This window comes from Protopterus annectens, chromosome 8.part0, assembly GCF_019279795.1.
Source record: "Protopterus annectens isolate FY-2018-M chromosome 8.part0, PAN1.0, whole genome shotgun sequence".
Taxonomy (NCBI): Eukaryota; Metazoa; Chordata; order Ceratodontiformes; family Protopteridae; genus Protopterus; species Protopterus annectens.
The window spans coordinates 803920475-803943440 of record NC_056741.1 but is presented as its reverse complement, the minus strand read 5'-3'; the positions used below and the strand labels follow the sequence as shown (position 1 = coordinate 803943440).

Genomic DNA, 22966 nt, shown 5'->3' with positions numbered 1-22966 from the left:
ATAAATGTAGATGTTTGAGTGTATTCACTATTGCAGTCCTGGTTTCAATCCCTCCAGCCCCCTGGCTTTCTCTGTCTATCTACCTCTCCTCTCTATGGCTATTCCTAATGGCGTTGGTATTTACTTTTTACTGGTGGTGTTCCCCATCATATACTAGCTCCTTATTTCGGGGCTCCTGACATTTGGGGCAAGATAAACTGATGTAATGGCGTTGGCTGCCTGTTTTATACCCCTGACGACGTGACGTCATGGAAGAAGCGACAGCATCCAACACAGAAATACTAAGACTCTGGTATTCGGGCTTACTGAGGGCTACCTACAGGCAAGATAACCCAAGTGTGATGACTGCAACAGAATACACTCGAACATCTACATTTATGGTAAGCCTACACAACTGTACTTTGTGTTGTGATTACTGCTACAGTCAACTGCCCTCCTTCCCTGGTGGCGTGAGTTAGAAATGATGCTGAACTAGGGTAGTTCAGTAAAATAAAAGAAAAAAATATTAAAAGAAAAGCAGTATTGTTTTGACTCCTGTTATGCTGACATTTGCAGAAAAGTTGTGTTTTTGCACCAATTCAAAACACCTTTTCCCCATATGAACCTGTGGAATTCAGCAGGTTATTTGCTTGTTTGCTGTTATTCTTGAAATACTTAATGCCTCGTACTGATAAGTATTAGTGCATACTGTTTGCATCAGTATGTGAAGTTGTATGGACTTCTGGCAGATGAGGACTCTTTGGGCACCAGTTTTGTTATATTCCTCACTTAATTAGATATGCTACAGCTTTTCGGTAGCCAGACTGTTAATCACAGTCCCCCCTTCCAGTTAATTGCATTATGTCTATTATGCATAATATTAAATTCAGTAAGTGAGTTGACATGGGTCAGCCTGCCATACTAAGTTTTATACTGAGTGTGGGAGATTTCAGAAGTAAGAGCATTGTACTTGCTTCTTATGGTTACTTTAAAAAAAATATCCAGTATCTCTGACAATTTGAGCTCTTTGTAGCACACTTGGCCTTTATTGTGCCATAGTGTTAACACATGTATTATAGTTCTACCTTTCTTTGGTTCATTAATTCAGGGTTGTTTTGAGTGTTTTATGTTTTGTTTATATTTACTGTTGCCCGTGTTCATTTAACAAAACACTGCTAATTTTTAAGGCTGGACAAGTTTCATCAGCAACTGTTATATAGTTGTGGTTTGTTCTGTCCTGTTTCCTACTGTTGTGTAACTTCGCATTTCTAGCTGTTGTCCAGCATTTTATGTTTCATTATTAATTCTGCTTCATTTACCATTTTTCTTTGCCATGAGTTCAATGATAGCTGGCATTTTCCCCATGACTACTGTCTCAGGTCATATTTTCTGTTCATTAAGTGGTTAGTTGCTGAAACATGCACTTGGATAGCATTCCATTTAGCAAATGTGTGATATGCCCTTTTGTGCATTTTAATGTTTTGTTTTTCTCTCTCCTCAGCACCACAGCTTTTATGACTTCATTGTGACAAAAGCACGGGGTAAAAGTGGTAAGTAGTAGCAAAATACTACCTCTGACAACATGTTGGTAGTATAGTTTATTTAAACCCTTCTTAAGGGTGGTCACTTTAATGTGATAATATCATAACGTTTGGATTTACCCACCTTCTTTTCTACTTTTGCCAGCTGCCTTTTGTTCAGCTGTCTTATTCTTCCCTGTGAAGAGCAACACTAGTCTCATGCCTGTGAAAATACTCATGCAAGATGTAAGAGGCATGTGCCCAGCTTTGTCACGGTCTTCATCTCTCTCTGTCTCAGTGCCTTATGGTCCTTGTTCACACTGTTGCACTTTTGTTTGCTAAGCGGTTTGTGTTAGTCTAATGTCCATCATTTTCTCATCAGATACATAAAGAAAAGAAATCATTTACAGACCATGGGAACAAGTAAGAGTATATCTTCAAAATAGTAAAACTACTTAAGGTTAACAAGTAGTCCCAGCATATCCATGCATTCAGTGCTCGTTCTGTTTAATGCCAGTGTATTTCTCAATCTTACCAGTTAAAGGAGAACCGCACCCACAGACTCAAACATGTTTTATTTCATCATGGTTTGGTGTTTCCTACATTTTAACACCACTCTGGGCCTATTTACATTTTTTTAAATATTTTTAAATGTAATTTCCTTGTCTGACCACATGGGGGCTGGCATCTTGAAGTAATTCTGATTGTTTAGTCTGCCTCTAGGTATCCCACAATGCAGTGCTTGTCTTTAAAAAAAAATACATCACACAGGCCTCTTTCTTCCTAAAGCTCCTGTCACTGCATTGATTTTGCATGCATACACTGCTGTCTTTCAGTCAGTATTAAGTAACATTTCATGCCGTTCAATGACTACTTAAAACACAAACAGTGCAAATGCCACAGAACAGACTTTCAGAGTGCTTTCTACTGCTACTGCTTTTTAGAATGACTAAACTGCAGTCTTTTGTGAAGCCGTAATTGCACTACTTTGACTCATCTCCCATCCCCCCTCACACCTAACTTCCTTAGCTGTCAAAGTGCTAAGGGTAATTTGAGCTATTACCTGCTGTGATTGACAGCTCACAGCAGGAGGCTTGACTCTGTGTACTGTTTCCTTGTTCTAGCCTTTACTTTCTGTATGGGTAGGGGAAGGACCAGGGAGCTGTGACAGCACAGCATGAGTTTGTTTTTTAAGACAGTAGTGGTGATGTCAGTTTGGTTGGGGAAATGGCCAGAAAACTAACTGTATTAAGTGGCCTGATGACATAAGTGAATTGGAGACTGCAGCAAACTTTTCCAGAGTGGTACAAAAGTTTTTTTGAACATGAAGCTACCACAATACAGTAAGGTACTGTTCTAGCAGAGAGAAAAGGTCAATTTAAAATATTTTAAATGCTGTATTGTTTATTCATAGCAGGAACTGTGAATAGGGAGACAAAAAGGCAGAGAAGTTGAGCATTTAATAATAGAATCCCATTGTTGTCCATTAAATAAAACTTCAAGATTGATGTGAAGGCTTTAAAACTGAGAAATGGTGGACTTTTCTTGGAAAGCCTCAGTGTCTATTCAATTTAAGAGAAATTGAGAAGAAAAAGTGTGACTTAAAAAAAAATAAAGGAATGCTTTGATAAAGTTGAGAAGGGGGAAGAACTAAGAAAGCCCTAAAACAAATGAGTAAGAAAAATGTGCATCCTCCACTACTTGTCATAGGATGGTGATCAGAAGCTGGTCACTGAAGTATATGAAAATTTTTCACTTGCTTTGGAAACACAAAATGTCAAAATAAAACTAGCACTTTCATCCGTACATACATCATACTATCCCAGGGTCCTGTGCAGGTGCACAAGACTTCATATCCAGTGTGTCTTATATTAAATAAGCTGGAAACTTTTGCATCTATCAGGAGGGCTTTATTCAGTGTGCATTCATGTACTTGTGGTTCTGTTTCCCCCTGTCAGTTTTTGGTTATACATTGTTGTTGAGGAATATTTTAATGTAGTGTAAGGAGACTCGAGGCATCAGGGACTTGTTGGTTTCATGCCGGAGTGTTTGTCTGTGGTTAGAAGTGAAAGATGTGAACCTTTACTGGTACTGATCAAGGCCTCTAGTATTAAACGGAGGAAAAGCTATGCTCTTATCTTCAAGAAGTGAAGATTTTGTTAGACTCTGGTAGATTTTCCTCCTTTCCCAGGTTCTAACCGTGATGGTAACACATTCATAATCTTCCAGTTCTCCTCTGGAGCACTTTACATTTGCAAAGGTAGTAGATTATATGGGAGAGTTTTTCAGTTAGCCTTTAGAAGATGTAAGAAATGAGTCACCCAGAGTCAAAAATGATTATTTCCCGTAGTGGTACTCTTCATGGTGTTATGAAAAGTAATAGACAGTACCCAAAGTCCAAGGCAGCAAAAAAAATCTGGTAGGTATTTTAAGGGCCCTACAAATGCACAAGATTTTGAGTAGTTACAAAAGTTGCAGTTGCCTCCATTTCTATTTATGCATACTCCCAAAATAGGATGTATGCCCTCTTAACGTTTTTTCCCTTTGCTAGGTAGTGAGTTGTTGGGTATGACACAAACATGTATGTCTACCAGTTTGTTCATTAGAGCTGTAAGTTTAGTTTGTATGGTAATATGTCAAAACTCCATCTTGGATTAGATTTACAATGCACTACAGAAACTAATAAACTTGACAAGCAGTTTGAAAAACTTGATGTATGCAACTGCTAAAAGTGATTTGTGTACTCCTAATATCCTTTTGTGATGCAGTAGATGTTTCTTGAAGATCAGCTATATCAGGAACGGTTAACAGGAAGGCATGTGTGCTTCAGAATGGTGACACTTTCTGAAGATGTTCGATATTTGCTGTTAGATGCCCAGTTATTTATGATGTGTTGTTTTCTCAACCAGAGTATGACATTATCAGTAGGAGGACAGAGTCTTCTTTCATATAGTTTTCATCCTCCTAATCCCACAGTTTCAAAGGAATTTCTCATTTAATAAGACGTCTTGTAATAAAAAAAGAACACATACCCTGCAGCCTCATGGACAGACAGGGATGAATGAGAAAATAAAGATGGTAGCGGTATCTTCTTCAGTATCCTCAGAAGGAAAAGGCAGCTACAGTTAGAGATCCTCAAAATGACTCCACGCTTAATCTTTTCCCTTCCTTTTTTGCAGTAGTACTCCAGGGTAACTTTCACCATTACATGTAGTCTTCATAGCAGCAGCTAAGCATGCTTAAAGGGTTACTTGTGTATAAGATCAGTGATGAACTATAGAGTTTCAAGAGAAACCACAAGCAGTCTATTCTAAAGATACCACTGTGTCAGGAAGACCAAGCCATTCAGTTAATGGGTGCGCTGTTTTCAGAAAGGCAGTTCAATGGTTCCATATAGTATGCCAGTCAAGATTTAATTTCCAAAGTCTGCTTATTTTCTCAGAAAATTTTGAACGTCACTCCAAGACCAGTTCTAAATTTATCATACCTGAATAAGTTCATAAATGTAAAGTCATCCTATGATGAATTTGACATCCCATCTGCAGTTTATAGAATGTTTCTTACCTGGCAAATCTGAATATAGATGAGGCCTGCCTAATTACATATCCCTTTAAGACCATCTTGCACTCTGTATCTTAAAGTCTTGTTAGCTCAACACTGTTTTCATTTCTCTACTCTGCTCTTTAAGCTATCCACAACCTTTAGAGCATTTATCAGTTATTTAGCTTCAGTATTTGCATGTCTCAGAAGTTAAAACAACCCTCTTCTTTTATCTGGTTGATTTCCTTATAGGAGCAAAAATGTATAAACGTTTTGTGCAGTATACAAGTCTGACAATTTTCCTAATGCTTTCTTTGGGAAAGCAGTACATTGCAATAAATTATCCTTTTTTTGTACAGACAAAACTATTTATTGCTCGAGAAGCAGGCAAAGATTCAAAGATTATGCAGCTTTTTTGGTAATAGGCTGTAACAGAAAAACTTTGGCAGTTAACCTGAAGTCTATTAGATATGTCATTTTGCACCCTCCTAGATTATTTTCTGTAGTATTCACTGTTGCTTTCATTAATTCTGGAATTCCTTCTTGCTAGAACTCTGTGCTCTAACCCAACTTCCAGAGTTTTACCTTCACAATCCTGGCTTTGGCCAACTCCCTCCCACTTGGACATCAGGATGCTGGTTGTAAAATGAGAGGCATCTGCTAATGCTGTCTTCAGATGTTTCTTGCCACCACCATCTGAATGCAATTCTATACTGAACTAGAGTCAGCTGTCAACTGTTGGCCTGCTTTTCTGAGATTACTGGTAAGTAACGTGTAGAAGAATCATTTTCATGCCATTAGAGATTGCTCTCCATTGTTAGTGCCTGACATTGATGGTGATGCCAGTTTTTTTTTCACAAACATAATAAAATCGTTGAGTGTGCCAAACAAATCATGCAGAAGGATTTTCATAGCCAGTGCTGTTTTTTCACGCCCACAGCATGATGTAGCATTCTGCATTCCACAAGATTTATGACCAATAACCGTAGATCCAAAACTGTCTTTTATCCAAGGCCTCTATGAACCTACCCAGAAATGCATGCATTCAAAAAAAAAATCCCAAGAGGAGAGGAAACATGAAAACATACTTGCAGCCCCAAAAATGTAGTCAATATCATTCAAGGCCTCTTGCAAAACCCCTCTGGAAGCCACCATGCTGTCAGCTGTAAGCATGTCTTCCTAAACTAGAACAGCTGCAGCACTGGTTGTGTATGAAGTCTTTCTGAGAGTACTGAGACTGATTTCTGATTTGAGTGGTGTCCATTTGCTTCTCATCTGAGAAGTAGGTTCCTGGCAACTGAGCTGAGGTCTTTTAGCATTCACCCTCATACTGAGACATCTGTGATGGCCTTCCAGAAAAACAAAGACCAAAACCCTCAAAACACTTTGGCATCTGTGTGTGTGTGTGTGTGTGTGTGTGTGTGTGTGTGTGTGTATATATATATATATATATATATATATATATATATATATATCTTGTATGTATATGTACATACACACGTAAATATCATTCAGATAACGATATGGAGCATACCAGATGTTGACCTGTTTGCCACATATTTCATCAGTCAGTTGCTGAATTCCTCACAAGACAGTTTGGAGAAGATCAGCATTAGTGACACTGAGGAATTTGTATGTGTTTATTTGTTAGCCTGCATAGAGCACTTATCTTGGTGGACCATTTTCAGGCTAAACCCGAGGTCTACAAGTATGAATGCAAGGAAAAAAAGCCCAAAATATTGCCAAAGTTACCTAATTTCTATTAGCAGCCCAGACATCTGTCATAGCTGGTTGGGAAAGATAGGAGTGAGCTGACACTGCCTGCTCAACTTCCCTTTGGGGCGGGAGATGGGCTCTGTCTCACCTCTTGTGTGATACTTAGTGGGTACACTAGATGTTGCACTTAAGCAGCATGAGCTTATGATCATGCTCTGACACTTTTTTGCACTCACAAAAAGCTGAAGCTTGGGTGGCATGCTCCCTATGGTAAGGAAACAGTAGGGAGCTCAGAAAAGCCACTGCAGTGGGGTAGGTAGCTCCACAGGACCAGCAAGGTGCCCCACTTCCCACCATCTGTGTCTTGCCATAAGGGAAAAAATTAGCCAATTGGACTACGTGTAAATGAATGAGTGGGTCATCGGGTGCTTGTTTAACCTGCTTATGCCTGGCTCTTGCCCTTATAGGAAAAAATGGACCAGTTGGGTATAGGTAGAAAAGCCACTGAGCCAGTCTTACAGAGTAGAAACAAGTAAGACAGTTTGTAGGAGAGATTCTTCTTTCTCTATGCACTCACACTTTACTCTCTGCATACTCTCTCTCTTTCCTCTGATTCAGAAGGTACTACTGAAAGCAAAGCGAGACAAAAACAGTATCATCTAATAGCTTTTTTTTTTTTTTTTTTTTAACCAAGGCAACCATAGTGGCTCTGTCTTAATGAATGTGGCTAACCTTGCCTTTACTGTAGTCTTTACTCACAGGGCAAGGTGTTGCCTGTTAGGATGAAGGATATTTTTTTCAACTTTGAAAGCAGGCTGCTCGGCTTGGGGAAATTGAGAAATTAGGCTAGGCTTATCAATGGGCTCTTGAAGTCGTAAATCTTGTAACTGTCCATTAACCTGTGAACTACAGTGTGTTTGCAGTTTCTTCTTGTTTCATGCTGACCCCATAGAGCAGTAAATCCACTTGTTAAGGTTTCCTTTAAAGGTGCCCTACACTTTAAACTGGCGGAAGAGAACATTTCTATTTCTGAAACTTGAATTTCATGCTGGAAAATCTAACTTTACTCCCATTTTGGACCAGCAAACATGACAGATGTAGAATCTCTCTCTTAGAAAATGCTTTTTTCCCCTTTCTGATGTTAGTTCATGGAGAATGATTATGTACTTACATTCGGTCATGTGCAGGCATCATTTTACATTTTTTTTATAATTGAAAGCTAATCCTTCTTTCATGCCAGTGATTGTCATTGCTGTTTCTCTGATTCAGTACATTTAACTGCCAATTTTTTTTATCTGGACTACTCAAAGGAGTGAGCGTTGTTTACATTTGCTAAATTGCATAGACTACTACAATACTATACCAGAAAAATACAGGAGGAGATAAAGGAGACCTTCTTTTTAATTAAAAAACATTTTCTAAATGGCTGACCTCGCTGTATTGATTGTTTTGCTATGATAGATGCAGTAAATATTTGCAAGGCAGCTTAAAAGCACACCGCTCCACACTGTTTCTGTGTAGAATAGTTTAAAAGATGCTATATGGGCAGCTGTTCAGTCATTCATCAAACATGAAAAGCTGGAAGTCAGTTCTAAAGGTGCAGTGGATTTTGACATGGTTGTTTTACAGGTGAAACAACTATCCAAGACTATCCCCTTTCCACATAATCCTTAGGATTTATCCAAATGTTATGATGTAGTGCTGCAGTGGTGGTGCAGAAATTGCTATAAAACTAACTCTGCTCACGGTCCATTACTGAGTGGAGAATTGTACATAAGTAAGGTTGAAGTTGTTCCATTTTGCAAGTGTTAAATCAGTTTTATATGTTTGCAATTCACTATATTGTTTGATTACTGTGGCAACTCGTTTGTCTTTAACAGACAGTTCTTTGTGGAGTTTCTATTATTTGGAAGAACAAAAAAAGTACATGACAACAGTGGACATCTGCCAGTGCCTTGTGCAAATTGTTTTAGTACCTTTGCAGGCATAAGGTCAGCATTGGTGGCTCTTAGGAAGAATGAGACAGATAAACAAAACATGGCCTGACAAAATGATATGGGAGGTGGATAAATGTAAATGTTAATGCTTTTCTGTTCGGTGATTGATGTTCTGCTCTTGTGTTGAATATCTTCCACAAGTGTAATTTCTGTGCTGTTTTGCAAAAGCTTAACATGTTACCTAGTCCATTTATGGAACATAAAGGGTCATGTCTCCAAAACCGTGTGAAATATTTTGATGACATCTTCAAGGAGTAATATTTGGGGGTCTTTGGCTGAAAAAAAAAACCAAAGACCTTACATGTTGTGCATTTGGTTCCAAAGGAAATAAAGCTGCTGTATCTTGAACTTTGATGCGAGAGTATTCATTTTCATGTATTTGTTTTCTACCATCCCATTTAAAGTATAGCAAAGTCACACGTATGTAAATATTGCATTTGAGTCTGATTGTGTAGCAATAAACAGTATGAATGTACTTGCTTTGATAGCCTCTATATTTGTCACCCTGAGCAAAACTTATAGGTGCAGTTTTGCTCAGAATCAAACATTTTGTAACAGCTAAGGTTTGTGAATGTCAGCTGTCTCTTTTGACATGGATTTGACTGTTAATCCAAGCCAGTATGTTTGCAATGGTTTGAGATTTTCTTGTCAACTCTATTAATATATCCTTTATTTTTAGTTTTAAGTTGTAAGGATATAGCTGCAGCTTGAATTTGGATGTTACTTAGTCCTTTGTTAGATTTTTTTGGGGGGAATGGTACAACATTTAAATGACAAAAAGTACAGTTGTGTACACTTACCATAAATGTAGATGTTCGAGTGTATTCACTGTTGCAGTCATCACACTTGAGTTGTCTGCCTGCAGGTAGCCCTCAGTCGGCCCGAATACCAGGGTCTTGAGATTTCTGCATCGGATGCGGTCGCCTCTTCCATGACATCAGGTCGTCAGGGGTATAAAACATGCAGCCAACACCATTACATCTGTTTTTCTTGCCCTAAATGTCAGGAACCTCCAAAATAGGAAGCTATTAAATGGTGTGGAACACCTCCAGTAAAAAGTAAATACCCCTGCCATAAAATATGGCCATAAAGAGGATAGGTAGAAAGGCTAGAGAAAGACGGGGCTGGGGGGAGGGAAACCTGGACTGCAACAGTGAATACACTCAAACATCTACATTTATGGTAAGTGTACACAGCTGTATTCTATTTCACTGTTGCAGTCATCACACTTGGGTTGAATCCTAAAGCTGAGGAAGGGTGGAGGCAGTCAAGAAGTGTTAGGACTGGCTAGCAGGCCTTGTAAGACTGCTGTAGCAAACCCAGCTCTGGATTTAGAAAAAAATAGGTGGTAATGTTTGGTGAAGGTGTGTACAGAACTCCAGGTTGCAGCTTCCAAGATGTCCCTGGTAGGGACTCCCTTGAGAAATGCTGTAGAGGTTGAGGGTAGCCCTAGTGGAATGAGTTCTGATCCCCTGTGGGGTAGGTTTTCCATGGTGCTTGTAGCAGAAATGGATGCAGTGTGCTGTCCATTTGGAAATGGGTTGCTTTGAAATGGCCTTGTCCTCTGCCCCTGTAGCAAAGCTTACAAGCAGCTGGTCAGATTTTCTGAAAGATTTAGTCCTGTCCAGGTAGTACCTGAGCTGTCTGTGCACGTCCAAGGAGTGCAGGATCCTTTCCCCTTTATTCTGAGGATTAGGGAAAAAAGTTGGCAAATGGATGGATTGGTTTAAAGCCACACTGGATACCACCTTGGGCATAAATGATTGGTTAGTCCTGAGGGAAACCCTGTCAGCATGGAAAATAATGATTGGTTCCACAGCCATTAGTGCCTGTAACTCAGACACTGTTTTAATGAAGTGATGGCTAGAAGTAAGGCTGTTTTCCAGTAGAGAAATTTTAACTCTGCTGAAGCAGCAGGTTCAAAAGGGAGAAGTGTGAGCTTCTCCAGTACAAAGTTAAGGTCCCAGGCCGGGGTGCAAGCTCTCTTATGGGGCCTTAAATTGTTAGCTCTTCTCAGGAACTGTTTGATGAGAGGGTGAGAAAAGAGAGGTGGCTCAGTATTATAACGAGCTGAGACAGCAGAGGCATGAATCGTAATGGATGAGAAGGATAGGCCTCTGTGGAGCAGGTCTGCTAGGTAATCAGTGATTAGAGGTAAGGTGGGTACAGCTGTGTCCTTTCCTTGAAAGTGACTCCAAGAACAAGATCTCTTCCACTTTTCAACATAGGATTTCCTAGTGCTAGGCCTTCTGGCTTCAAGGATGACGTCTAGCATCTGTTTGCTGGTGGTGTATTCAGGGGATAAGCCAGGCTGCAAGGTTTAGGGTTTGCAGCTGTGTATGCAAAATCTGTCCCTTCTGCTGAGACAGCAGGGAAGGGGTCTGATGTAGGTGCCAGGGTGGCACTGCTGTCAGACTGAGTAGGAGTGGTACCAGTGCTGGCATGGCCAGTCTGGGGCAATAAGGATTGTCCTTGGCCTGTCCTGTTTGATCTTGGGTAGTACTTTTGAGAGGAGGGGCAGAGAAGGAAAGGCATAAATTGAGAGGTTTTCCCATGTAAAAGATAGGGCATCCACCTTCCAGGCTCTCCTGTGAGGACTCCTGGTGCAAAACTTGCTCAATTGGTGGTTTTGGGGGGAGGCAAAGAGGTCCACCTCTGGTGTCCCCCACCTCTGGATTAGAAGTCTGAATAGGTTGGTTTCCAATTTCCACTTATGTGGGTCCAGTAGATTTCTGCTTAAGTCATCTGACAGTGAATTTTGTTTGCCTGGCAGGAATTGAGCTTGCAGGTGCACTTGGTTGCTCAAGGCTGTGTTCCACAGGGCCATGGCTAACCTGCAGAGTGGGTAGGAATGAGTTCCCCCTGCTTGTTTATGTACCACATAACTGTGGTGTTGTCTGTCTTTATCAGGAGCTGTCCTGAAAGGATAAGGTATTTGAAGGCTGTCAGAGCATTCTGTACAGCTAACATCTCTTTTTGATTGATATGCAGGGGGAATTTGTCCTGGGCTCCATTTGTCTTGAATGCATTTGCCTGCCATATGAGCTCCCCATGCATAGTCTGATGCATCTGTTGTCAGGGTTTGGGCGGCCCTTATGCCCCTGCCCACCAAAGGAGCTCTGTTTTTAGACAAGGTATGATAGGAATCATTGTTCCCAGGTCCTGAGAATGTTGACACCAGAGACTTTTGGAATTAGTAGAATACATGAGGCCATGAACCCTAGGGCTTTGCAGTATTTTCCTTGTAGATAGCTGTGTTTTCGTGGCCATTAGTTTGAAGTAGTTTGTCAAATAGCCCTGTTTTTCTGGAGTGAGGAATGCCATCTGGGAATTTGTGTTCAAGCTTGCTCCCAGGAATACAATTTTTTGACTGGGCACCAGTTGTGATTTCTTTTCATTGATGGTGTACCCCAGTGAAGTTTGGAGTCTTTTTACAAATGCCAGGTGCTGAAGTAACAATTTCTGACTGTCCGCCTGAATCAGGCAATCGTCCAAATATGGGTAAATTTGAATATTTCTCTGCCTGCAGTATGCAGTGGCTGGAGCTAGGCATTTTGCGAATACTCTGGGTACAGTAGATAAGCCAAAGGGAAGTCCAGAGACGTGATGGTGCAAAGCCTGCGCTGAAACGTAGATATTTCCTGCAGGACTCCCTTATGGGGATGTGCAGATAAGCTTCTTTTAAGTCTAGGGTGACTAACCAGGCATCCTTGGCTAGCATAGGAAGAAGCTGTTGCAGTGTAAGCATTTTGGATTTTGGGACCACCAGAAAGGTGTTGAGAATTGACAGATCCAGGATAGGGTGCCAAGAGCTCTCTTTTCTGGGCACCAGGAACAGCCTGGAGTAGAAACCCTGTCCCCTTTGTTCTACTGGAACAGGTTGAATAGCCCTGATTTTGAGAAGGGAAAGCGCTTGTTTTTGAGCCTCTGCCCACTGGTTTGGAGGAAGGTCTGGCAACCCACTTGGGGTTGGCAGTGAGTGGAAGTAGAGTCTGCATCCCTGGGATACAGTGTTTAGGACCCATCGGTCCTGAGTAGTGGACATCCAGTTTTTTGCATGAAGGGTGAGTTTCCCACCTAGGGGTGCAAGTACTTGGGCATGGCTGGGCATGATGATTGAAAATTCATTGTGAACTTTTTCCATAAGGGTGTGGCTTACCACCCCCTGATTTAGAGGTGGGAGCACTCCATTGTTTAGATCTCTGCATACCCTGAGACTGTAGTCTTGGTGATCTGTTTCCCCTGGGTTTGGACTGAGAAGGCCTGGGAAGGACTGGAAAGGACCAGTTTTTGGAAGGCCAGTGCCTACTGAATCTAGGTGACGGCACCTGTATGAAATCTTTGACAGTTTGCATAGATTTAGATTTTTCCTCCGTCTTTTTAAGAACTTCTTCTGCTTTTGTGCCAAACAAACAATCCTGATTTAATGGCACATCTAGTAATTTTACTTTGACATGGTCTGGCAAGATTTGTTCCTTCAGCCAAGCATGCCTTCTCAGTACAGACCTAGTGACAGCAGCCCCACAAGATGCTTCTAAGGCATCAAACCCACACTGCAAAGTATGTTTACTAACTTGGTTTGCAGAGTGCATCAACTCTTGTAAATCTTTATTTTCTGCACAATCTGGAAGTAACACCATTTTTTTGTTTAATTAGTTTCATAATATGTTGCTGGTACTTCAACATGTGAAACTGGCAATTCAAAGTCCTGATGGCAAGAGTTGCAGAGGTATATACCTTCTTGCCCCATCTGTCTAAAGCTCTAGAATCGCTGTCTGAAGGGGTAGGGTTTTTGGCTGTAGTAGCCTTAATGCCTTTAGGTCCCTGGGAAATGGTCTCTGGATCCGCAGTAGGATTCTTGAAGAGAAATTTATGAGAGTCAGGTTTCCTAGGGGCTGGTGGCAATAAAGTGTCGAGAGTAAGACTGGATTCCATGAAGACTTCATCTACAATATTTAGGACAGGGGGTATAGCTAGAGGCCTGTGCTGAGGCAAATCTAAAAATACTCTGAGTCTCTTTTTGGACTGAGGATAGTCCTGGCATTCCCAGTGGAACTTCTCTCTTAAGGTATGCAAGGTTTCACCAAAAGAAAATTCCTCTGGAGGTGAGGCAGAGGGAATGGAATCCTCTGCATCTGAATCCTCATAGGTAAATAAGGGTATGCCCTGGTAATCAGAAGGGTCAGAGTCATCAGACTCCTGGTCTGTAGAATCAGAAGGAAATTCAATTCTTTGTCTTTTAGCAGGGGAAGACTAGCTTCCCCTAATTAGAGTAATAAGGTCTTCAGCCATTCTAAGAATTTGTTTTTGTGGCATGGGAGCTTGAGTAGGCGATTTGGTTGTCTTTTTTTCTAGGCGTAGTGGGAACTGTTGGCCCGAGAAACTCAGTAGTTTTAGCCAGAAACAAAGTTGTTGGTTTAACGCGAACATCAGTAGGTCGGAATACACCCTCAGAAGCTGGTGCCTGCACAGCGGCTCCGGGACCCATCCAAGGCAGAGACATCTTCTGGTTCCATAGTTGAAGAAGCATCTCGTGGTATACCAGACTCTGAATGGGTCTCAGCAGAGGCCTGCGAATATGTAGAAGCAGGTATCCGGGACTGCAAAGGCGCCTCACTGAGTACCGGTGGACTGGCGACTAGCTTAACAGAAGCGTCATCGGCAGTTTTGGACCTATCCGGTCTGTCTCTGTCTTTATCCTTACGTTTTTTGGAAGATCGCTAGTCGGATGGCTTATCGAAGCCATTTCGGAATATGGAGAATGAGAGCTAAAGAATTTAGCAACAAGGATAGCCCGACGACAAATGGTTTAGGCGTTAAGGCACAAAACCGACAGCGAGGGACATCGTGGTCTGGGCCTAAACAAGTGACGTATTAAGAATGAAAATCTCTGTGAGGTAATTCCTTTCCACAGGCAAGACAATTGTTAACTTTTTCTGACATCGGTTAGAGCAAGAAAAAAGGATTCCCAACTGGGTACTTAGCTTTAGAAGACTTCAGGTTTGAAACTCGAAAAACGAAAATTTCAGGTAGCGGCCGACTGGCACTTGCGAACTGCTTCTGCATCAGGCTCCTCCACGGCAAGAAAGACTGATGTAATGGCATCGGCTGCATGTTTTATACCCTTGACGACCTGACGTCATGGAAGAGGCAACAGCATCAGACGCAGAAATCCCAAAGACTCTGGTATTCAGGCCGACTGAGGGCTACTTGCAGGCAGATAACCCAAGTGTGATGACTGCAACAGTGAAACATGAAGAACATCATGTTTTTTGTAAACAAGTATTGTTTAGTTTTGAGGACTTAAGATTAATGTCATTATTTTGATCATTTCTTGATCAGGTTTATCTTTACCAGTTAGCATTTTACATCTTTTTTGGGAAATTTCCATGTTTGAGTATGGATATGTTCTGTGCTTCCACATATTGTGAAGCCATACATGACTTTGTATGCTGTCTCATTCCTACTACCCCCAGTTGTTTTGCTACTCACTTGGTATGGATCTTGGTTTTTCCTATTGCTCATAAAAACTTCCTGTGTGCATATGGCCTTTTGTTTTTGGTGTGAATATTTTTGGATTCTGGAGTAATGATGGGTGAAGACTGTGGACCTAGCGGAATGGTGGTACTGAACGACATATGGAGTAAATTTTGCGTTTCAACTCAGATTCTTCATAGATGAATGGCTGGGGCTGCTGTCTTCTAGAAATGCTTGTAGTCTGCTCTCTCTCGGAATTTGGGAGTTGCTGCTTTGAAAAGTGGTTTGTGGATGAGAACTAATGCCTTGGAGTTTGGTAGGGTCCTCAAGGTGTTTGGAAGGGTGACCTCTGCTGCAGATGGGCTAATTGGCTAGGACACTTTTAACTCCAGTGCAGTTTAGGCCTTTGTTTTATTAGGGGCTTCAGAAGAGTGGAATCCTTTCCAGTCTTTCCTCTCTTTTGGAGGCGGCTGGGCTTTTTTTTGCTTGGCCCTAGACTTCTTTGGTGTTTGCTTTTGTTTCATGGTGGTGGTCATTGAGAGAAGCTCCCTTTTACTGAGTCAGAAATACCATTTAGCTCTTTTAAGTAGGTTGACTTCTTTCAACCTGATTACAGGGGCTGCCAAATTGTCTCAACACTGTGCACTTGAGCCGAAAAGGAGTCATCCGACTTCAAAGCTATGTCATAGTCTTCCTGAACTATCTTCCCTATAGTCTTTTTTACCTTGAAGTAATTGGAGGAAGATTCATCAGTTGCAATGGCAGACTTAGGCGTGATGTGGGTTTTTAGGAAGGATAATTCTCAAGGGATTGCACTCAGAGTTTTGCTGGTCTTGTGGCTAATAAATTGAGCACTGGGACAGTTAGGCACGTCGTGTTTAGGGGCCTGGTTAAGAAAGAAAAAGAGCACAAGTTCTAGAAGTCCCTGTGAGGCATTTGTGCCGTACACCTAATGCAGCTATTGACTTTAATCCCTGGTAATACAGTATGCAAATCAGTAATGTAAAAATTAAGGCAGTGCCCCAACTTGGTACTTACCTGCAAATTCTGGCTACTGTACTGACAACACCATTATAGTACAAGCCTCTTAATGAAACGTGGCAAGAAAGATCTGAAAATGGCGCCAACTGATGCCTCTTTTTACCATAGATGCCCTGACATCAACAGGTGTGGAATTTAGCCAAGCCAGGAGGAGGAGGTGAAAACACCTGAATTTTTGCTAGCTGTCAGGCTTCTGAAGGCTGGGAATCAAAGGATTCTGTACCAGATCAAGGGAATCAACTGGAAAACTCTTCATTTCTAATAAGTTTCTACATAAATATTCTTTCCTGATGGTTTCCTGTGGCTTTCAGTTATCAGAAGAGAAAGTGGGACTCATTTGTCTAGAGAAGAGACTACCCGCATGAAGGTAGCTGGTTGTGGCTGGATTTAAATGGGTAGTCTATTCCCAGGCACTGATTGAATAAGGGCTTTCAGTCACCTTTGCCACTGATGGGGAGGGAAATTAGTTCCTTGCCCCCACTGATTGTTCTGTCAGCTTTCCCAGGCTGTAATTTTCTTTGTTGCTGTAAATATACCTGTATCAAGCATGCTTCTGTTTTTTCCCAGGCAGGTTTGAACACTGTGATCATTTAGTTTGTGTTGATCCCTTCTTGGCAACAGTATTTTGTTTTTGGAGTTCCTCAGTATTCTGTCTTTTTTGATTGTCCTGATGTAGTTTTCTGCTTGGATATCACCTCAGCCACAGAGATTTATCAGGGACAGTGCTGCCCACTTCATAGCTAAGTTGATTTAGTAAGACTATACTGTTACATCTGACATCAAGGACTCACCTTAGTGGGTCAGGAATATCATCCTCCAAGCCATCCTTGACTGTTGAAATCCCTGTAAATCACACATGTATATAGTTGTGCATCTCTTTTTTTTGCGTGGTAATTTGCTTTCTAATGGCAAGGGACAAATTGGCAGGGGATGAGCATACTTATGCTGTTGATGTAGGACATCAGTGTATGTTTAGTTATGGGTGATAAGCTCTGTTAGTGTATAATAACTTCCAGAAAAACATGCAAGATAGAGTAATATAGCACAGGGGTAGGTAGCCTCCAACACCACTGCCAAAGGGTAGCAGTCTTTCACATTTTGACTTTCGTCTCCTGGCCATCAATAGAGTATCTTGACCAGCTGGGGCTAAATTAGCCCTGGGGTTAGCTAGTTTAATTTGATTGATGGCAGGCAACCAAATTTCTATTGAGATTGATAGACTTGTACCTGAAAAAAATCTGAGTCAGAAATACCATTTAGAAGAATGAGGTCAGTAACCCAGTGACATTTAAGTGATATGAGAACAAGGATGATTCAAACATCTACTGTTGCATCCCACACTTGTTGACTGCCTTGGGCAAGTACATTCCAAGGTTTACCACGTCTTATTTCTCAAGTCCCTGCAACCATCCCTTTAGCAGTTGCATTCATTTCCTTCTCCATTTTTCTTCTTCACCCCCTAACACAACATTTCATCTAGGTAATAACTTTTTTTTCAGTATACATAATACGCTGTCTTTTTATCACCTGCATCTTATGCCTTCCATTCTATTTAGCATTATGATAACTTTACTATTTTGCACTCAGTCGGCCATATTTTTCTTTGCCTGCATGGCCACTGGAACTGAACACACTAAAATAGATGCAGCATTATGACTAATCTGTATACCTGAAAGATTTTCTGAGCATCTATGGAATCTTATAACTGACAGACACAGCCAGACATCATGCTGTCATTCACTGCTGCTGTTTCACACTGTATTACGATTCAATTTTGAGGTGGCAATGACTCCCACATCCTTTTCTTTGCCCTACTTAAGGTCACTCTACCAAGCCTTTTTATCCCCATGGGATTCCTGTACAAAAGAACATAATCTTGTGCTTTGGTTTTGCATTTGTATAATTAACACATTTTTTTGTATTAACTTTATCGATCATCTCTGTTTACAAAAAATAATTGAATTGTGTGCTTCACTTATATAATGGAGTACTTTCTGAAGCAGTCACTGGTAGACTGTATCGTTTTAAATTAGATTTTGCCTTGTTTTGCTTCCCTTACCCAACTGCATCACCACATGCCACTTTGCTTGCTGGTCCTTTTTTCCATTTCTTTTAACTAATGCAGTTACATTCTAGAATGTAATTTGTAGGCTGCTAGATATTCATCATCTCTGTCACTGCTGCAGTAGCCTTAGCTATATGGGTTCTGTCCTGCCAAGGGTGTAACAGCTGACCAGTTTCCAAAGCTTCAGTGCATCTTTCATGCGCCCGAACTGTCAAGTAGCTCAAGCTGAGCTTGACTAAAAGACAGTCTTGTGCACTAACCTTTCAGAGGTTTACTGCGGCTGAAAAGTACGCTTCTCTGAGGATTTTGAGGATTGACAGTTGGCTTGTGCTTTCCTTTGCTGGGCAGACAAGTTTCCCTTTGGAGAAAAAATCCTTTAATTTTCTTAAAGTTATTGATGTTTTAGTAATTTCCTTTTCAGGAAAATTAATTTAAAGCTCAGGAGTATTGCGTTTTAACAGACTATTTCAAGACTGTAACATATTTTTAAATGGAGCACTTTTTTTCTCTTATGTTTGAATGTAGTGTTAAGTAAGTGAAAACATATCTTCTGTGGAGAAATTTATTTTTTCCATTGTGGGGCTGGCATAGTATTTGAAAGTGATTTTTTTATGTGGAGAAATTGTTTATTTTTTCCATGGTGGGGCTGGCATAGTGTTAGAAAGTGCTTTTTACTGTGTGTTTTTTTTTTTTTCTTTCTAAAAAAGAAACTTTTGTGGGCTGGTAGTTTTACTAGCATTTACTGCTAGTCTTCACCAGGAAAGAGGCACCATTTTCAGCTTGACCTTGGCATAGACTACTGGTCCCATGGGGTCAGTCCTTGTTACGGCCTCAAAAAGAAAAAGTTGAGCAAACTGTCTTTATTTAACATTTATTTTCCAGGATAGTCCGACTGGACAACAAGTGTCCTTTTTCAGTGGAGTCCTGGGGAGAAAAAACTTCATAAGTTTAGAGAGAGAAGAAAAAATTACAAAAGAGACTTTACAGAGTAGTTGCATACAGATTGTAGACTTTATAGCCGTAAGTATACAATAAGAGGATATTCACCCTCTTGGTTGAAAATACAAGTATGCAAAATATACGAGAGTAGATAAGAACCTGGTAGAGCATTGCAAGATATTTCACAATTGAATAAGAGTATATAAATGTTTGATGTTCATCATGTTACCCTGCTGCAGTCATCACACTTGGGTTATCCTGCCATCAGGCGGTCCCACAGTCGTCTGGAATTCCAAAGTCTTGGTCCGGCGTCGGTTGCTGTCGCTTCCTCCCTGACGTCAGTGCACCAGGGGTATATATACTGCATCCGACGCCATTTTCTTCAGTCTTTCTTGCCGCGGTGCCCGAAGCAGAAGCAGTTTGCAAGTGCCGGTCGGCCGACTTCTGAGATTTTCAAACTCGAATTTCAGACCGAAGTCTTCTATAAAGCTAAGTACCCCGTTGGGGAAACTTTTCTTGCCTCAGACTGATGTCAGAAAAAGTTAACAATTGTATTTCTTGTGGGAAGCAAATACCTCATAAGGATTTTCATTCTTATTGCATACCTTGCCTAGGCCCAGACCACGACGTCAGTAGTTGTCGTTTTTGTGCTAGATTTAACAAGCATACTATTAAAAGACGCTTTGATTTCGCACAACACTACTTAGGTAGAAAATTTAACTACACTATGCCGTCGGAGCAGCCGACTAACGGCGTGCACAAAAAACGCAAGGATAAGGACAGGCAGCCCAGGCCTAAGCCAGATTCCGAGGCCACGGCTGGTCCAGTCTCCGGTTCTCCGGCCTTCAGTGAGGCTCCGACGCAGCCCCTGACTACCATAGATCTGGAACCCGAGACCGCTTCAGAACTTTTGGCAGAATGTACCAGGCCGACGCAACCATTTTGTTCAGGCCCTACCAACGACACTGCTGAAAAGGATGTCGGTGCTGCAGAAACACCTTCGGTTTCTGAAGGCGTCTTCAGACCGATGACTCTCACCATTAAAACATATCCTAAGACAAAGACTCCTATTAAACCTAAAAGGACTGCACTTCAGTCCCCTGTTCAAGGCCCCATGCCTAAGAAACAGATGCTCAAAATGGCTGAAGATGTGATCTCTGTAATCAGGGGTTCCCAGCCCCTTCCTGACAAAAGGCCTAGACAAGAGGAAGATTATGCATCCTCTGAACAAGTGTCCATTTCTTCACAGACTCCTCTGAGGACCAAGATTACTCTTTCTCCCCTTATGAAGATTCTGATGCTGAGGATTCCATTCCCTCAGCTTCTCCTCCTGAAGACTACTCCTTTGGGGAAACTACACACTATGAGGGAACATTTTCACTGGGAAGGTCAGGACTAATCTGACTCTAAGATAAGGCTCGGAAAGTTTCTTTTACTCCCCCAGCACAGACCACTTGCCATCCCACCAGTTTTAGACATTGTGGATGATGTTTACTTAGAATCCAGTTTGAACCCAGACTGTCTACCTCCTGCTCCGGCCAAACCTGACAGATACTATAGAGTGCCTGATTCCCACAAATTTCTTTATAAAAGCCCTGTTGCTGATCCAGAGACTATCTCCCAGGGTCCCAAAGGGGCTAAGGCTTCTATGGCTAAAAATCCTGTACCCTCTGAAAGGGACTCCAGAGCACTAGACAGGTGGGGGAAAAATGTTTACACCTCAGCCACTCTAGCTATGAGGGCACTAAATTGCCAATTTCACATGCTAAAGTATCAGCAATTTCTTATCTCTCAGTTAAAACAAAGAATAAGCACTCTCCCTCAACAGTCTGAATTGAAAGAAATGTAGGATCTGTTGCATGCAACTGAACAGGTGGGCAAACGTCCTTTACAATGTGGGTTTGATTCTTTGGAGGCTTCCTGCAGAGCAGCTGTGACTGGGTCTGTTATACATAGGCATGCTTGGTTAAAGGAGCAAACTCTGCCTGACCATGTTAAAGCAAAGCTTCTAGATGCTCCCTTACAGCAGGATGTTCTTTTTGGAGTTAAAGCAGAAGAAGTCTTAAAGAAAATGGAGGATAAGGCAAAATCTATGCAGACAGTCAAAGATTTCCTACAGGTACAGCCCCCTCGCTTCAGCAGAAATTGGCCAACAAAAAATTGGTCCTTTCCAGCTACTGACAGACCACAGAGGGGTAAATACAGACGTCCAAGAGGCAGAGGACAACCACAAGCCCAGTACAAGCCTCGCCAATGGGGCACTGCAACACAGAAGGGAGGAGAAGATGGGTCCCAATCTACCAGAAGGCAAACTCAATGACTTGCACCTCATCTGGCCAAGCAACACTCTTGGCAGCCCCCTTGGGAGGAAAACTCGTACTTTTTTCAGACAGCTGGCGCATTGTCACAAAGGACAAATGGGTCCTAGACATAATTTCACGAGGATACAGATTCCATTTTCACACCTTGCCAATGAAAAGAGGAATGCCAAACCTGCCACAAAATCAATGAGCAGAGGCACAAAAACAAATTACAGCTCTCATGGACATGAGAGCCATTCAACTGGTACCTACTCGAGAGCAAGGTCAAGGATTTTACTCAAGACTCTTTCTAGTGCCCAGAAAGGACAATGCCTGGAGACCAATTCTGGACCTTTCAATTCTAAACACCTTCTTACAAGTACCCAAATTCAAGATGCTAACACTACAGCAGCTTCTTCCCATGTTGGTCAAGGAAGCATAGCTAGTAACGTTGGACCTCAAGGAGGCATACCTGCATGTCCCTATCAGGCAAAGTTGCAGAAGATACCTCCATTTCATTGCAGGTTCAACCCATTACCAATTCTCTGTACTGCCCTTTGGCTTATCTACTGCACCCAGAGTCTTCACAAAATGCCTGGCACCAGTAATTGCATACTGCAGACAAGAGGAATTCAAATATATCCATACCTGGACGATTGCCTCATCCAAGCAGAAAGTAAGGATATTCTCTTACAACACCTGGCTTTTGTAAAACATCTCCTAAGTTGCCTGGGTTACACAGTAAACGAAAAGAAGTCAAAACTAGTACCCTCACAAAATATGACATTCCTGGGTGCCAGCTTGAATACAATGGCCCAGAAGGCTTATCTGATGCCAGACAAACAACTACAACTGACTCAATATTTCAAAACAATGGCAACAAAGACCCAACTAACTGCAAGAAAAATTCTGCAGACTTTGGGCTTCATGGCATCTTGCATACTTCTAATACCATTTGCAAAGCTGCATATGAGGAAATTACAGTGGTACCTAAAAAGCGTATGGTCTCAACACAGCCACAGCTTGGACACAATGATATCTCTCATTCCCTGCCTACAACAGGAGTTTCTATGGTGGTCACAGGCATGTCACCTCAACAAGGGTCAGCCTTTCACCTTGCCCCCAGCCAGGCAAACTATGACAACAGATGCATCAGACTACGCCTGGGGTGGCACACATGGCAGGACAGTGCGTTCAAGGAGTATGGACTGCAGATCAAAGGAATCTGCACATCAATCAAAAAGAGATGCTAGTTGTACAGAATGCTCTGGCAGCCTTCAAGAGTCTATTACATCCAGGACAACTAACAATAAAGATGGACAACACCACAGTAATGTGGTACATAAACAAACAAGGGAGTACACACTCCTACCCTCTATGCAGGCAAGAAAT

At 41.6% G+C, this 22966-nt stretch overlaps 1 protein-coding gene across 1 annotated transcript in view; it reads left to right on the top strand.

The window, feature by feature from the left end:
• Positions 1-22966, top strand: part of FAM50A (family with sequence similarity 50 member A) — a 575383-nt gene that overhangs the window by 481143 nt on the left and 71274 nt on the right. The window contains exon 10 of the mRNA XM_044080267.1: positions 1481-1529. Coding sequence (XP_043936202.1) covers positions 1481-1529 — 49 coding nt within the window. The remainder of the gene's footprint in view (positions 1-1480; positions 1530-22966) is intronic.